This window comes from Acinonyx jubatus, chromosome D1 (genome assembly GCF_027475565.1).
Source record: "Acinonyx jubatus isolate Ajub_Pintada_27869175 chromosome D1, VMU_Ajub_asm_v1.0, whole genome shotgun sequence".
NCBI lineage: Eukaryota > Metazoa > Chordata > Mammalia > Carnivora > Felidae > Acinonyx > Acinonyx jubatus.
This window is the reverse complement of record NC_069390.1, coordinates 51,625,094-51,643,222: the sequence shown is the minus strand read 5'-3', so window position 1 is coordinate 51,643,222 and position 18,129 is coordinate 51,625,094. Positions and strand designations below refer to the sequence as shown.

Below are 18,129 nucleotides of genomic sequence, written 5' to 3'. Positions count from 1 at the left end.
GCCAGCAGGCATGAGGTTGGACAGAGGGCCAGTCCACTGAAATACAAAGGGAGGAGCCTGAGCCACTGCTGCCAGAGAAAAGCATGTGTACAACCTGAGCCATGAAAACGAAGATGGCCACCAAATCATGCCCTGATTGCAACCAACATGCTCCTGTTGTATGTAAATCTTGTCCTTGTGGTTATGCATTCGTTAATAGGAAACTTCTAAAAACAAATCACTAAGAGAAATCATCATCTTTTCTGATGTGAACATTACCATATCTTTGAAAGATTTCTCAATACTTTTTTATCTGATCTTAAACTAGGATTTCATGCACCCATAGGAAGTAGAAACATCAAGTCTGTCTTTAGAGAAGGCTCTGTTAGTAAAAGGACTATACTTAGTGGCTTGAAATTTTTGTTCTGGGATGTGAGTCTGAAAAATGAGCTTTAAGGGAGACCCGTATCTGTTTTAAATGAAGACCAGTTGAAAGCCATGGTGGAAACTTACTCCCAAACAGCAATTCAAGGCCTTACAGCAGACTTCAGAATTTCTGCTATCCAGCTTCTGGCTGCCATAGGAAATGTGAAAACACTGGACAACTAGGTAGGTATCACACCACAATGGATGATCACAAACAGATGATAGGAGAAGTACTTATCTCTCTTTTTTTTAAGTTTATTTATTTATTTTGAGAGAGATAGAGAGAACACAAGCAGGGGAGGGGTAGAGAGAGAAGAGAATATCAAGCAGGCTCTGTACTGTCAGCGTGTAGCCCCAAGCAGCGCTCAAACTCACAAACCCTGAGATCATGACCTGAGTTGATGAAATCAAGAGTCAGACACTTAACTAACTGAGCCACTCAGCCACCCCAAGATCTCTTAGTCTTAAAAGAGCAGAGACCTATCTTGAAGAGGATCATGGGCTTTGACAAAAAATAAAATTGAAAGAAATCTGGACAATAGTCGGATGTTGATGAAGTTTCCAGATATGTGTTATAGCCATCATTGCAAACAAAAAAGTGTCCAGTAATGTATGGTGGCCTGCAAAAAGAGCATTTCATTACTGCTTTCTAAACCAGCTTAAACTAATTTCTTATTGTCAAGAAATTGAAGTTACATATCAAAAAATGTTTTATAAGCACTCTGCTTTGGTTAGGAGACATGGACCTATACTTCTTCATGACATTTCACTACAGACTTCACAAAATCACCATAGTAAAGTTAACTGAATTGGGCTAAAAATTTCTGCCACATTCATAATACTCACTGGAACTTTTTTTCAGTGGATTACCACTTTTTTTTTTGCCATTTGGATCTCTTTATACGAAACAGAACATTCTCTAGGTGCCTGGGTGGCTCAGTCGGTTAAGCATCTGACTCTTGATTTTGGTTCAGGTCATGATCTCACAGTTTGAGAGTTTGAGCCCACATTACGCTCCTCACTCAAAGTGCAGAGCATGCTTGGAATTCTCTTGTTCTCTCTGCCCCTTTGCTGCGTATGCATGCACACAAGTGGATGCTCTCTCCCTCTTTCACAAAATAAATAAACTTAAAAAAAAAAAGAAAGAAACAGAACATTCTCCAATTGAGAAGCAGCAATTGGAGAATTTGAATAAATTTTAGCAATGTTTAATTAATAAATATGGTATATACTATTTAATATTTGGAGACATTTATCATTTAGGGAAAATTTTTAATGCTAATTGTACATAGTTTGGTAGAATGAAGCTTTTCTTTTTCGAAAGAAAGAAAGAAAGAAAATATAAGAAGGAAGGAAGGAAGGAGGGAAGGGAGGGAAGGGAGGAAGAAAAAGGAAAGAAAGAAAGAAAGAAAGAAAGAAAGAAAGAAAGAAAGGGAAAAAGAAAGGAGGGAAGGAAGGAAGGAAGGAAGGAAGGACACAAATAAGTTTACAACATAGGTAAATATAAAAGACAATAATGTTCAACATCACTAATCACCAGGGAAATGCAAGTCAAAACCACATGAGATACCACCTTACACCTGTTAGAATGACTAAAATCAAAAACCCAAGAAACAAGTATTGGTGAGGATGTGTAGAAAAAGGAACCCTTATGCACTGTTGGTGAGAACACAAACGGATGTAGCCGCTGTGGAAAACAGTATGAAGGTTTCTCTAAAAATCAAAAATGGAATTACTATATGATCCAGTAATTCCACTACTGGGTATTTACCCAATGAATATGAAAAAACTAATTCAAAAAAATATATGCACCCCTATGTTTACTGAAGCTTTATTTATAATAGACAAATTATGGACACATCAGAGTGTCCATGGATAAATGAATGGATAAAGAAGATATGGTATAAATATACAATGGAATATCACTCAGCCATAAAAAATAATGAAATCTTGCCATTTGCTGCAACATGGATGGATCTAGAGAGTATAATGCTAAGTGAAATAATCCAGTCAGAAAAAAGATATATACCATGTGATTTCAATAATATGTAGATTTTAAGAAACAAATCAAAGGGAAAAAAAGAGAGAGATAAACAAAAAAACCAGACTCTTAACTAGAGAAAATAAACTGATGGTTACCAGAGGGGAGGTGGGTGAAGGACGGGTAAAATAGGTGAAGGAGATTAAGAGTACACTTATTGTGATGAGCACTGAGTAATATATGGAATTGCTGAATCATTGTATTGTACATCTGAAATTAATGTAACATTATGTATGTATGTATGGTAACTACAACAGACTTAATTTTTTACTTTTATAAAAAGGCAATTATATATTTTAGTAAATACCTTTTTTCTATATGATTTAAAGTAAAACTACCAAACAAAATTCTACATTTATGTTGAGGGACTGACATAAAGATGTAATTTGTGACAATAACAAGATAAGGGGAATGAAGCTATAAAAAAGCAAAGTATTTTTAATATTATTGAAACTAAACTGATATTAATTCAAACCAAATTATTATAAATTAAGGTGCTGAATGTAATCCGCAGGGAAAAACTACAAAAATAAACAAAAAAATATACAATAGAAGAAGAAGGAAAAAAGAAAGGAGAAGAGAATCAAAGCAGTATACTCTAAAATATTTATGTAACACACAGAATTGAGAAATCCAGGCATACAAAAGATATAAGATATGTAGAAGACAACTAGAAAAATGGCAGAAGTCCTTCCTTATCAGTAATGACTTTAACTAGACTAGCAGGCAGAAATTGGCAGAAATTGGTTTTTAAAACCAAAAACACAAGTAAATTGAAAGTGAAAGAACAGGAAAAGATAATCCATGCAAATAGTAACCAAAAGAAAGCTATGATATATATTAGTATACTTAATATAAGAATAGACTTGAGGCCAAAAAAAAAAAAAAAAAGCTATGTGAGATATAAAATAATGGCAAAAGGTAAGTCCATCAAGTAACTATGACAATAATGCATATACATCCACCAAACAACAGAGCCTCAAAATATAAGAAACAAAAATTGACAGAATTGAAGGGAGAAGTAAAGAGTTCAACAATACTTGGGGATTTCAACAACCACTTCAATAATGGATAGAACAACTATACATAAGATAAATAAGAAAATAGAAAACTAGAATAACATTATAAGCCAACTAGACCTAATGGGTATATATAGAACATCCAACCCAGTAAGAGCAAAATGCACATTCTTTTTAAGGGCACATGGAACATTCTCCAGAACAGGTCATATGTTAGCCCACAAAACAAGAGTAAATAAATTTAAAAAGACTGAAATCATGCAAATTATCTCCTCTAATCACAATGGAATAAAATTAGAATTCAATAATAGAAAGAAAACCAGAAATTTAAAAGGGTGTGAAAATTAAGTGACACACTTCTTTAAAAATTTGGGTCAAAGAGAAAATCAAATAGAAAAGACTTGATAAGAATAGAAATGAACACACACCATACCAAAACTTATGGGATAGAGCAAACACATTCCTCAAAACTTATACCTACAACACCTACATTGAAAAATAAAATAAATTTCAAATCAAAAACATAACTTTCCTGCTTAAGTAACTAGGAAAAGAACAGCAAACTAAACACAAAACAAGAAGAAAGATGGAAAAACCAAAGATCACAATAAGATAAGTGAAACAGAGAATAGAAAAGAATAAAGAAAATCAACAAAACCAAGACTTGGTTCTTCGAAAAGATCAACAAAATTGACAAGCCTTTAGCTGGACTGACTATAACAATTAGGCAACAAAATTACGTAAAAAGGATCCAAATAAAAAAGGAAGAAGTGAAACTATCTCTATTCACAGATGACATGATCTTATATATAGAAAATCCTAAAGAATACACCAAAAACAAAAAATCATTAGAGCTAATGAATTCAGAAATGTTGCAGGATACAAAAAAAAAAAAAAATAGTTGTATTTGTATACATGAGCAAAGAACAATTCAAAAATAGAATAAGAAATACTTCCATTTATAATACCATCAAAAATTATAAAATACTTAGGAATAAATTTAACCAAGGAGGTGCAAGCCTTGCTCAATGAAAACTACAAAGCATTTCTAAAAAAAATTAAAGTAGAACTAAATGAATAGGAAGATGTCTGTGTTCATTACTCAAGACTTAATATGGTTCACAAGGCAATACTCCCCAAATTCATCTACAGATTCAAAATAACCCCTAGCAAAACACAAATTGCTTTTTTTTTTCTTGAAGAAATGGACAAGCTGATCATAAAATTCATGCGGAATTTCAAGGGACCTTGAATCAAAACAATCATGGAAAAAAATCAAAGTTGGAGCATTCACACTTCACAATTTCAAAATCAACCTCGAAGAAAAGTAATCAAAACAAAGTTGTATTGACATAAAGGCAGACAAATAGCTGGATGCAGAATTGAGAGTCCAGAAATAAACTTGTATGTTCATGGTCAACTGATTTTCAATAAGGCTTGTGAGATCATTCAACGAGAATATAATAGTCTTTTCAACAAATGGTACTGGGACCACTGAATACCCATGTGCAAAGACAGAAGTTGGACCCTTCAACACGCCATACACAAAAATTAACTTAAGATGAGTCACAAACCTAAATATCAAAACTAAAACTACCAACATCCTAGAAGAAAATGTACAAGTAAATCCTCATGATCTTTGTTTAGGCAAAGCCTTCCTAGCTAACACACCAAAAGCACAGGACAAGGGTTAGGGGGAGGGGAGAGAAATAGAAAAATTGGACTTGATCAAAATTAGAAATGTTTGTGCTTCAAAGGATATCATTGGTATATTATATATAGGATCCTGGGAAGATGGTGGCGCCTCACCTGCGGTCCTTGGGCCGTAGGTCACTGGGCGACCCGCAGCCAGGCCATGCCTGGGGAGGCAGCGTGACCTCCGCACGGCAGTTCATACCTTCTAACAAGCTATTTGAAAAACTAAAAAAAGGAGGACAGCCAGGAACCAATCCTGGGAAGACGGCGGCGTAGGAGGACGCTGAGCTCACCGCCCGTCCTGCTGATCACTTAGATTCCACCTACACCTGCCTAAATAACCCAGAAAACCACCAGAAGACTAGCAGAACAGAGTTCCGGAGCCAAGCGCAGAGGAGAGGCCCACGGAAGAGGGTAGGAAGGGGGCGAGGCGGTGGGCGCTCCACAGACTGGCGGGAGGAAGCTGGGGCGGAGGGGCGGGCCTCCAGCCAAGCAGAGCCCCTGAGACTGGCTTGCAAAAATGGAGGGGACAGACGGAGTGTGTTCCAACAGCAAGCGGGATTTGACATCTGGAAGGTTATAAGCTAACAGCTCTGCTCGGAGAACGGGAGGGCTGGAGGACAACAGGAGGGAGAGTTGTTGAGCCCCAGAGGGCAGAGCTCAGCTTGGCGGGGAACAAAGGCGCTCACTAGCGCCATCTCCCTCGCCCATCCCCCAGGCAAAATCCCAAAGGGAACCAGTTCCTGCCAGGGAACTGGCTTGCACCGCGCAAGCAAACAACCAACGCTATGCTTCTGCAGATCCATCTCTCCGGCGGGTCTGACTCCCTCCCGGTGCCACAGGGCCCCTCCCGTAGCGGATCTCCGAAGGAGAAGCAAGCTGAGCCTGCCCCTCCCGCCCCCGTGCACCTTGCCTACCCACCCCAGCTAATACTCCAGATCCTCAACACCACAAGCCTGGCAGTGTGCAAGTAGCCCAGATGGGCCACACCACCCCACAGTGAATCCGGCCCCTAGGAGAGGGGAAGAGAAGGCACACACCAGTCTGACTGTGGCCCCAGCGGTGGGCTGGAGGCAGACATCAGGTCTGACTGCGGCCCCGCCCACCAACGCAAGTTATTCAAGACATCACAGGGGATGTGCCCCGCAGTCCTGCACCACTCCAGGGACTATCCAAAATGACGAAACAGAAGAATTCCCCTCATGAAAACGTCCAGGAAATAACAACAGCTAACGAACTGATCAAAAATGATTTAAACAATATAACAGAAAGTGAATTTAGAATAATAGTCATAAAATTAATCGCTGGGCTTGAAAACAGTATAAAGGACAGCAGAGAATCTCTTGCTACAGAGATCAAGGGACTAAGGAACAGCCAGGAGGAGCTAAAAAATGCTATCAACAAGCTGCAAAATAAAATGGAGACAACTACGGCTTGGGTTGAAGAGGCAGAAGAGAGAATAGGTGAACTAGAAGATAAAATTATGGAAAAAGAAGAATCTGAGAAAAAGAGATAAAAAAAAATCCAGGAGTATGAGGGGAAAATTAGAGAACTTACTGACGCACTAAAGAGAAATAATATACGCATAATTGGTATTCCAGAGGAGAAAGAGAGAGGGAAAGGTGCTGAAGGTGTACTTGAAGAAATCATAGCTGAGAACTTCCCGGATCTAGGGAAGGAAAAAGGCATTGAAATCCAAGAGACACAGAGAACTCGCTTCAGACGTAACTTGAATCAATCTTCTGCATGACATATCATAGTGAAACTGGCAAAATACAAGGATAAAGAGAAAATTCTAAACGCAGCTAAAGATAAACGTGCTGTAACATATAAAGGGAGACCTATAAGACTCGTGACCGATCTCTCTACTGAAACTTGGCAGGCCAGAAAGGAATGGCAGGAGATCTTCAATGTGATGAACAAAAAAAAAATATGCAGCCGAGAATCCTTTATCCAGCAAGTCTGTCATTTAGAATAGAAGGAGAGATAAAGGTCTTCCCAAACAAACAAAAACTGAAGGAATTCGTCACCACTAAACCAGCCCTACAAGAGATCCTAAGGGGGATCCTGTGAGACAAAGTACCAGAGACATCGCTACAAGCATGAAACCTACGGACATCACAATGACTCTAAACCCATATCTTTCTATAATAACACTGAATGTAAATGGACTAAATGCTCGAATCAAAAGACACAGGATATCAGAATGGATAAAAAAACAAGACCCATCTATTTTCTGTCTACAAGAGACTCATTTTAGACCTGAGGACACCTTCAGATTGAGAGTGAGGGGATGGAGAACTATTTATCATGCCACTGGAAGTCAAAACAAAGCTGGAGTAGCCATACTTATATCAGACAAACTAGACTTTAAATTAAAGGCTGTAACAAGAGATGAAGAAGGGCATTATATAATAATCACAAGGTCTATCCATCAGGAAGAGCTAACAATTATGTCTATGTGCCGAATACGGGAGCCCCAAAATATATAAAACAATTACTCACAAACATAAGCAACCTTATTGATAAGAATGTGGTAATTGCAGGGGACTTTAACACTCCACTTACAGAAATGGATAGATCATCTAGACACACGGTCAATAAAGAAACAAGGGCCCTGAATGATACATTGGATCAGATGGACTTTACAGATATATTTAGAACTCTGCATCCCAAAACAACAGAATATACGTTCTTCTCAAGTGCACATGGAACATTCTCCAAGGTAGATCACATACTGGGTCACAAAACAGCCCTTCATAAGTATACAAGAATTGAAATCATACCATGCATACTTTCGGACCACAATGCTATGAAGCTTGAAATCAACCACAGGAAAAAGTCTGGAAAACCTCCAAAAGCATGGAGGTTAAAGAACGGGTGTTCTTTAACTAAAGAAAGAATGGTTTAACCAGGCAATTAGAGAAGAAATTAAAAAATATATGGAAACAAATGAAAATGAAAATACAACAATCCAAACGCTTTGGGATACAGCGAAGGCAGTCCTGAGAGGAAAATACATCGCAATCCAGGCCTATCTCAAGAAACAAGAAAAATCCCAAATACAAAATCTAACAGCACACGTAAAGGAAATAGAAGCAGAACAGCAAAGACAGCCTAAATCCAGCAGAAGAAGAGAAATAATAAAGAGCAGAGCAGAAATAAACAATAGAGAATCTAAAAAAACTGTAGAGCAGATCAATGAAACCAAGAGTTGGTTTTTTGAAAAAATAAACAAAATTGATAAACCTCTAGCCAGGCTTCTCAAAAAGAGAAGGGAGATGACCCAAATAGATAAAATCATGAATGAAAATGGAATTATTACAACCACTCCCTCAGAGATACAAACAATTATCAGGGAATACTATGAAAAATTATATGCCAACAAACTGGACAACCTGGAAGAAATGGACAAATTCCTAAACACCCACACTCTTCCAAAACTCAATCAGGAGGAAATAGAAAGTTTGAACAGACCCATAACCAGTGAAGAAATTGAATCAGTCATCAAAAATCTCCCAACAAATAAGAGTCCAGGACCAGATGGCTTCCCAGGGGAGTTCTACCAGACGTTTAAAGCAGAGATAATACCTATCCTTCTCAAGCTATTCCAAAAAATAGAAAGGGAAGGAAAACTTCCAGACTCATTCTATGAAGCCAGCATTACTTTGATTCCTAAACCAGACAGAGACCCAGTAAAAAAAGAGAACTACAGGCCAATATCCCTGATGAATATGGATGCAAAAATTCTCAATAAGATACTAGCAAATCGAATTCAACAGCATATAGAAAGAATTATTCACCATGATCAAGTGGGATTCATTCCTGGGATGCAGGGCTGGTTGAACATTCGCAAATCAATCAATGTGATACATCACATTAATAAAAGAAAAGAACCATATGATCCTGTCAATCGATGCAGAATAGGCCTTTGACAAAATTCAGCAAGCTTTCTTAATAAAAACCCTCGAATCGCTTCTCGGCCTTTTGGCTAAGATCAAGTGTAATAAAAACCCTCAAGAAAGTTGGGATAGAAGGAACATACTTAAAGATCATAAAAGCCATTTATGAAAAGCCCACAGCTAACATCCTCAATGGGGAAAACCTGAGAGCTTTTTCCCTGAGATCAGGAACATGACAGGGATGTCCACTCTCACCGCTGTTGTTTAACATAGTGTTGGAAGTTCTAGCATCAGCAATCAGACAACAAAAGGAAATCAAAGGCATCAATATTGGCAAAGATGAAGTCAAGCTTTCACTTTTTGCAGATGACATGATATTATACATGGAAAATCCGATAGACTCCACCGAAAGTCTGCTAGAAGTGATACATGAATTTAGCAAAGTTGCAGGATACAAAATCAATGTACAGAAATCAGTTGCATTCTTATACACTAACAATGAAGCAACAGAAAGACAAATAAAGAAACTGATCCCATTCCCAATTGCACCAAGAAGCATAAAATACCCAGGAATAAATCTAACCAAAGATGTACAAGATCTGTATGCTGAAAACTATAGAAAGCTTATGAAGGGAATTGAAGAAGATATAAAGAAATGGAAAAACATTCCATGCTCATGGATTGGAAGAATAAATATTGTCAAAATGTCAATACTCCCCAAAGCTATCTACACATTCAATGCAATCCCAATCAAAATTGCACCAGCGTTCTTCTTGAAACTAGAACAAGCAATCCTAAAATTCATATGGAACCACAAAAGGCCCCGAATAGCCAAAGTTATTTTGAAGAAGAAGACCAAAGCAGGAGGCATCACAATCCCAGACTTTAGCCTCCAATGGAAAAAAGACTTTTATCCAATGGAAAAAAGACAGTCTCTTTAACAAGTGGTGCTGGGAGAACTGGACAGCAACATTCAGAAGATTGAAACTAGACCACTTTCTCACACCATTCACAAAAATAAACTCAAAATGGATAAAGGACCTGAATGTGAGACAGGAAACCATCAAAACCCTAGAGGAGAAAGCAGGAAAAGACCTCTCTGACCTCAGCTGTAGCAATTTCTTATTTGACACATCCCCAAAGGCAAGGGAATTAAAAGCAAAAATGAACTACTGGGACTTATGAAGATAAAAAGCTTCTGCACAGCAAAGGAAACAATCAACAAAACTAAAAGGCAACCAACGGAATGGGAAAAGATATTTGCAAACGACATATCGGACAAAGGGCTAGTATCCAAAATCTATAAAGAGCTCACCAAACTCCACACCTGAAAAACAAATAACCCAGTGAAGAAATGGGCAGAAAACATGAATAGACACTTCTCTAAAGAAGACATCTGGATGGCCAACAGGCACATGAAAAGATGCTCAACGTCGCTCCTCATCAGGGAAATACAAATCAAAACCACACTCAGATATCATCTCACGCCAGTCAGAGTGGCTAAAATGAACAAATCAGGAGACTAGAGATGCTGGAGAGGATGTGGAGAAACGGGAACCCTCTTGCACTGTTGGTGGGAATGCAAATTGGTGCAGCCACTCTGAAAAACAGTGTGGAGGTTCCTCAGAAAATTAAAATAGACCTACCCTATGACCCAACAATAGCACTGCTAGGAATTTACCCAAGGGATACAGGAGTACTGATGCATAGGGGCACTTGTACCCCAATGTTTATAGCAGCACTCTCAACAATAGCCAAATTATGGAAAGAGCCTAAATGTCCATCAACTGATGAATGGATAAAGAAATTGTGGTTTATATACACAATGGAGTACTACGTGGCAATGAGAAAGAATGAAATATGGCCCTTTGTAGCAACATGGATGGAACTGGAGAGTGTTATGCTAAGTGAAATAAGCCATAAAGAGAAAGACAGATACCATATGTTTTCACTCTTATGTGGATCCTGAGAAACTTAACAGGAACCCATGGGGGAGGGGAAGGAAAAAAAAAAGAGGTTAGAGTGGGCGAGAGCCAAAGCATAAGAGACTTTTTTTAATTTTTTTTTCAACGTTTATTTATTTTTGGGACAGAGAGAGACAGAGCATGAACGGGGGAGGAGCAGAGAGAGAGGGAGACACAGAATCGGAAACAGGCTCCAGGCTCTGAGCCATCAGCCCAGAGCCTGACGCGGGGCTCGAACTCACGGACCGCGAGATCGTGACCTGGCTGAAGTCGGACGCTTAACCGACTCCACCACCCAGGCGCCCCATAAGAGACTCTTAAAAACTGAGAACAAACTGAGGGTTGATGGCGGGTGGGAGGGAGGGGAGGGTGGGTAATGGGTGTTGAGGAGGGCACCTTTTGGGATGAGCACTGGGTGTTGTATGGAAACCAATTTGACAATAAACTTCATATATTAAAAAAAAAAAAAAGACAAAGGATATCATCAAAAAAGTAAAACAACCCAAAGGGAATGATTTTAAAAATCAAAATAACAAAGAAGTAAGTCCATAATTTGGCATGTTGTGATCAGTGTCCTAGAAATAAAGCAGAGAATGATAGAATTGGGACTGCCATTTTAGATAGACTTATCAACCAATATATTTCTCATTAAGAAGGATTTGATCTGAATACAAGTTAAACATCACTCTTTTATTTCAGTTTAATTAACACTAAAAGTACCACGTCATGAAATACAAGAGAGGCAGGTGGTACTAGAAGGAACTGATCAACACAGACAAACACTAGAAAGGGTTTGAGTGAGATTACATTCTAAAAAAATACATTATTTTTGGCAATTTGAGAGTATTAATGAGAGAAATTTCTGTGCAATATTGAAACAAAAATTAAATTGTAGTGAAATAAACATCAAGAAGATGAGGAAGAGTAAACAAAATAAAGAGGTTACTCACAAAGTTTGTGAAGGGGAAAATAAATAGAGGCAATCTCTGGGAGGGATATGAAGTAAACATACATTTGAAGGTGGGGAGCTACTTCAGAACTGTCATACAATTTGAGGAGAATTATTCATCAGTTAAACTCTGAGGAGTCTGGAGTAGAAAGCTGTCTATCTGGGGAACTGCCCTAAGATTAGTGTTGGATGTGTCTACTCCCTGAAATTACTTGGCTAACCCCCAAGGGCACCAGAGGCCTTATTTTGATTAAAAAAAAAAAAAAAGCATTACACCCTGGAGGACGCTTAGAGTAGAGTGGGGAGGGCTTATAGACCAGCACACCAAACCAGGCATCACCAGGATCTAATTTATTCTAAAACCCCACACTCCAGGGATGACAAACAAAGTTACAGATCTGCTCTGAAAACATATGGCTGAACACAGGTAGCTGAAGCCAGGAGAGCAGAAACAGCTACAGAAAGCACTGTCAGTGTGAAAGCCTCTTCAAAGATCCTCCTGAAGTAGTAAGGAAACCAACCAATGATCTACATCCTGAGAGGTGAGGGGATTGATGTGTACATTCCAGTAATTCTGTCCTGACTCTGAATTTGATTAGTATATGCCTTCCACTTCCATGGCTGGCTTTACTTATTTGATCTTCACCTTTACTACCTCCCTTCTTACAAGATCTTCCCATCTATAGAGACTATGGTCTATGATCAGAAAATAGGAGAGAAATGAAGCAGAGCTCTAAGATGATGGGACAACCTCAAAAGGATGGGACTTCCCAGTCAGACGACCATGAAAATACTTTTTACCTTACCTCTCAAGGGAGAAACTAAGAATTGGATGGATTCCTCCTGCGTGTACCATGCTGCATAAAGGAGAGGGTGAGACAAGAGTGAGAAAATACCGTGAAAACTCCTGCAATTTTGAGTGTGGCATTTCTTCGGTTGGGCATTCATTCACGTGGTCCCTATAGATCGTAACTTAGTTTCTCAGTTTCTAGAACAACCACAAAGCTATTTTGGTCAATCTGTTGCTTGATTAGTGATCTGTGGTAGAACAAAGACCTACAGTTTCCTAGCCCACTATTTTGCTGACATCAGTCTCTCAGGTACAGTTTTAGATACAATTGTTTGAAAAGTTCTCCAAAAATTAAAAAATTAATAAATCAAGAATATATTTAAAAAGAGAACCAAGAGTAAAAGCAAGCCACAAAATTACTTAAGCAAAGAAAAAAAAGGCTAAATGTGCGTGCTATATTTCCAATTTGTACCATACAGAAATATAGAAGCTGTTAAAAGTTTGTTGCCGTGGGGCGCCTGGGTGGCTGTAGGTTAAGCATCTGATTTGAGTTCAGGTCATGATCTCACAGTTCATGAGGTTGTGTCAGTCGGGATCTGTGCTAACAGCCTGGAGCCTGAGACTGCTTCAGATTCTGTGTGTGTGTCTCCCTCTGCCCCTCTCCTGCTCTCTCTCTCCCTCTCTCAAAAATACATAAACATTTTTTTTTAATTTAAGATTTTTGCCACTTGTTCCTCCTCCTACCTTTTGTTAATAACATAAGGGATTTAAAAATACAGCTCTAGGTATGTCTTTAACATTCCTTTCATAATCAGAAAAGGAAACAAATGCTATTCCATAGGGTACTAACCTTTTGGCTAAGATTTTATGAAAGGAGTGTTGGATTTAATGCATAACATTAAATTTTTGCTGTAGCTTTGACACATATTAGTGATTTTGATACATGATCCTTATCTAGACAAATCATTCAATCTGTTTCCTCACCTGTATGGTAAAATTAAATGAAGTGCTTTATGTCAGAAATTATTCTCCAACAACAAGGCACTCAAAAAGCCTGGTCAGAGTTCTAACTGCGGCCACTTATTCTCTTTCTGAAATCCCTAAGAATGGAGACATCACCTCTACTCCCTAACTTTACTTACTTGTTAGGGATCAGTTGTATGCTTCACTTCAGGTACTGAAATCCTTGTCTCTAGGACCTCAGAATTAACAGTTTCGCAGAAAAAGTCTTTAAAGAGGTAATTAAGTTAAAATGAAATCTTGACCATGGACCCTAATCCAATGTGACAAGTGTCCTTAAGAAGAAATTTGGACACAGACATGTGCATTTACAAACAATAGACAATGTGAAGACATCAGAAGAAGACAGTCATCTATAAGCCAATGAGAGAGGACTGAGAAGAAAACAGGACCACCAACACCTTGATTTTGGACCTCTGGCCCACGAAACTGTGAGAAAACAAATTTCCATTGGTTAAGTTACCCAGTCTGTAATATTTTGTTTGGCAACCACTGAAAGCTAGAACAGGCCTGATATGTATGTTTCTTTAAAATGTATCTGTCTCCCGCATTATGTTCATGTCCCCAGCATATAAAAATATATGCTGGATTTCAGGCACATAGAATCAGTAAATCTTTACTTGTATTATATTAAATCTTTATCTCATTATCACACTGAACCTTCTTTTATTCTTAGGTAAACTTTTTCCCAGAGTCTCAAGGGGATAAAGGATGCATTATATTTAACAGAACTGAATTATTGTGGTGAATCTTATACCTGCACAGAAATTTTAACCTTTAGCTAAGCTAACCACACACTATCCTTGCTTCCCTTAATCCGTAGGCAGATGCTGAGAAGAAGACATCCCATGATATGGATACCACCCTGAGTATAACCAATAGCTCAAGGCTTCAAGTGTCTGAGTTCATCCTGGTGGGGCTCCCAGGTATTCATGAGTGGCAGCACTGGCTCTCCCTGCCCCTGGCTCTGCTCTACATCTTAGCTCTCATTGCCAACATCCTCATCTTGATCACCATCCAACATGAGCCTTCCCTGCACCAGCCCATGTATCAGCTCCTTGGCATCTTGGCTATCGTGGACATTGGCCTGGCTACCACCATCATGCCCAAGATCCTGGCCATTCTCTGGTTTGATGCCAAGGCCATCAGCCTCCACGAGTGCTTTGCTCAGATCTATGCTATCCATACTTTCATGGGAATGGAGTCAGGCATCTTCCTCTGCATGGCTGTGGATAGATATGTAGCCATTTGCTACCCCCTTCAGTACTCCTCCATAGTCAATGAGGGTTTTGTGATCAAAGCCACCCTGTCCATGGTGCTTAGGAATGGCCTGTTGACCATCCCACTGCCTGTACTGGCTGCCCAGCGACACTACTGCTCCAGAAATGAAATTGACCACTGTCTGTGCTCTAATTTGGGGGTCACTAGTCTGGCCTGTGATGACGTCACTATTAACAGAGTATGCCAGTTGGCCTTGGCATGGGTTACACTTGGGGGTGACATGGGTCTGGTCTTTGCTTCCTATGCTTTGATTGTTCGCTCAGTGCTGAGGCTGAACTCCGCTGAAGCAACATCGAAGGCCCTGAGTACCTGCAGCTCCCATCTCATCCTCATTGTCTTCTTCTACACAGCCGTTATTGTGCTGTCTGTCACCCACCTGGCAGGAAGAAAGGTCCCCTTCATCCCTGTTCTCTTCAACGTGCTGCATAATGTTATGCCCCCAGCCTTTAACCCCATGGTGTATGCCCTCCGGACCCAGGAGCTGAGAGTGGGCTTCCAGAGGGTGCTTGGTTTGGGTGAGAATGTGTCCAGGAAGTGAGCCAACTTTTGATGGCAGAATTTTACAACTGGTATTACAGAAAGAGCACAGGCTTTGGAGCACAACAGCCCTGGGTTAAAATTCCAGGTCTCCCAGTTGCTAGCAATATCGATTCAAATTAACTCACCTGTTTTGTAAAGCGTATACTATGTGCCAGGCACTGTTCTAAGCATTTCTCAAATATTAACTCATATAATTGCACAACAACCCTATGAAACACGTACAACTGTCATTTACACATTCTGCAGGTGAGGCAAGAAAGTTGAGACACTTGGCCAAGGTCAAATGGGAAGGACGTTGCAGAGTGAGGTTAGAACCTAAGCATTCAGGCTCCAGAGTCTCTGTTCTTAACCCTTACCCTTTTCTCTCTATTCAACCTTGCTACTAACTTTTAAAAACATAAATTAAGATGACAATAAAAAGGAATGATCTCCAAGTGAAATTATAAATCTCTTGTCTTTTAATAAAAGAATATTCCATTTAAAAGGTGGCAGCAATTTTCCTGTCCAATCGTAAACACAGCACATTTTAAATCCTCTATAGTCACTCTATAGGATCCCTATCAGTTATAAGAATGTAGGTCAAGTTGGGACACTTGGGTGGCTCAGTCGGTTAAGTGTCTGACTTCAGCTCAGGTCATGATCTTGTGGTCTGTGAATTCAAGCCCATGTCTGGCTCTGTGCTGACAGCTCAGAGTCTGGCGCCTGCTTCAGATTCTGTGTCTCCCTCTCTCTCTACCCCACTCTGTACTCTGTCTCTCTCTCTCTCTCTCTCTCTCTCAAAATAATAAATAAACATTAAAAAAAGAATGTAGGTCAAGAATTTGACAGTAATTATTTTGTTATTTTATAAAGTTTTTACCAACTCTTGAGTTTATTTGCATTAGAGCCTAAAGAGGAATATTCAATTCGTTATATTCAACATTACTTGAATTTCTCTAATGAATTCAGAAAATCCTAATGATGCCCAATGGTTCACTGAAATTATAAAGGACACCAAAAGTATCTAAAGAGTATTTTTTTCTGTAAAATAAATGATATTTGTTTGGGGACAAAAAGAATGAAAGTTGCTCTAATGTTTTTTATTTATTTCAGTGCCAGATCAATAAGGGTGGAATATTGGCTCCAAGATAGCATGCAGATATGACATTTCTGACCCAATCACATAGCATTATGGCTGACTTCGCAAGGAGAAGCCTAACTTGTGCCAGTAAATTTGGAAGTTCAAATGTGACAGCATTAGGCCATTAACCCTCAAGGAACTGAATCATCTTTCCTTTGACAGAGTGAGTTAGATAGAGTTTCATTATATCTAATGTCAATACAGAATTGGACCATGTGCTTTCACCTGTTTTTAGTTGTGATTCCAGACACCAAAAACAAAAGCAGTGACAACGGATAAACAGTAGTGTACTAATGGATGGGTCAAAGCCTGTTACTCTTTCCACATGATGTTTAGACCAAGTCCCTGGGATCCTTTGACACTTCAGGGAGAAAGAAAAAAGTCCCAGAAAAAAAGATACTAGAATCTCCTCTAATATTGCCATCCAAGAGATTGGATCCATTTTTATTAATGGCTGATAGGATAATTCAAGCAAAGTGTCCTGCTGAGAACAAGTAGAAATCACGGATGAACATCTTTAAATGGGTATAGACATTGGAAAACTAACAAATTAGTAACAATTATGTGAGACTCAGAGAGACTTCTTTTCAGGTTAAATGTGTAAAGAAAGTTTAGAAGTTGTCATTCCCATCCTCACATCAAGAAAAAGTTGAACAACTGAAAATCAACCACTTCCTGGACCCACAAGAAAACTGAGGTGACAGGGCTAACTGACTTCCTGGTATCAGAGGAATCCCTTCCTCTAGGTGGGAAATGGCTGTAATAAAGTCTCTTCCCCATGGAGATGAGGCCTTTATCATGGAGAATGCTCTGGGATTATTTCATAATGTTAACTTCTCCCCTCCTCCTGCCAAAATCCAGGGGGCCCATCTTGGATCTATACTGTGAGAATCTGCTGGAATTGCTGGATATTAAGTGTGGGGCTTCCCTAAGACTGTAGTCCCCAAATATTTCTCATTTTCATACTAAACTACACTCATACTCCAGCAATATGCCAAAATTACCTTTGATGTCTTCCTACCAGTTTGTGGCTCCAGCAGCTTCTACTCTAAGTAAACTGATTCTCTGTGTTTTCCTATCTCTCCAAATTTTGGGGTGGCACTTTGCCCTGCAACAATCAATTCCCTTATGGATTCAAGAAAAATTATTAATATTCCTTTTTTTCTAATTTTTCTTCTTGTAAGGACAGGAGTGAAGACTTCTAAGTTCTTTACACATCAAAAGTCCTGGTATGGGATTAATACCCAATGTACAAGATAAATATCCATGAGTCTATACTGATATAAGTAGATGATTCAATAAATAAATGGAGAATAATAGACAAATCTCCCATGTAAAAATTTCCAAATAATTTATGTATATACACCATCCTCAAATAGCTGGAACATAATTACTTACTTCTT

General features: G+C 38.9%; 2 protein-coding genes across 5 annotated transcripts in view; one reads left to right on the top strand and one right to left on the bottom strand.

The window, feature by feature from the left end:
• LOC128311840 (olfactory receptor 52L1-like) overlaps positions 1-18,129 on the bottom strand; it is a 63,344-nt gene that overhangs the window by 11,435 nt on the left and 33,780 nt on the right. The gene's annotated exons all lie outside the window — the stretch shown is intronic.
• LOC128311842 (olfactory receptor 688-like) lies at positions 14,639-15,604 on the top strand. Its single transcript, XM_053203583.1, has one exon. It carries the CDS (start codon positions 14,639-14,641, stop codon positions 15,602-15,604), a length of 966 nt encoding a protein of 321 aa, XP_053059558.1.

What these genes read in the sequence shown, in the direction of transcription:
- LOC128311842 (XM_053203583.1), top strand. Translation starts at nt 14,639, where the DNA reads ATGGATACCACCCTGAGTATAACCAATAGCTCAAGGCTTCAAGTGTCT.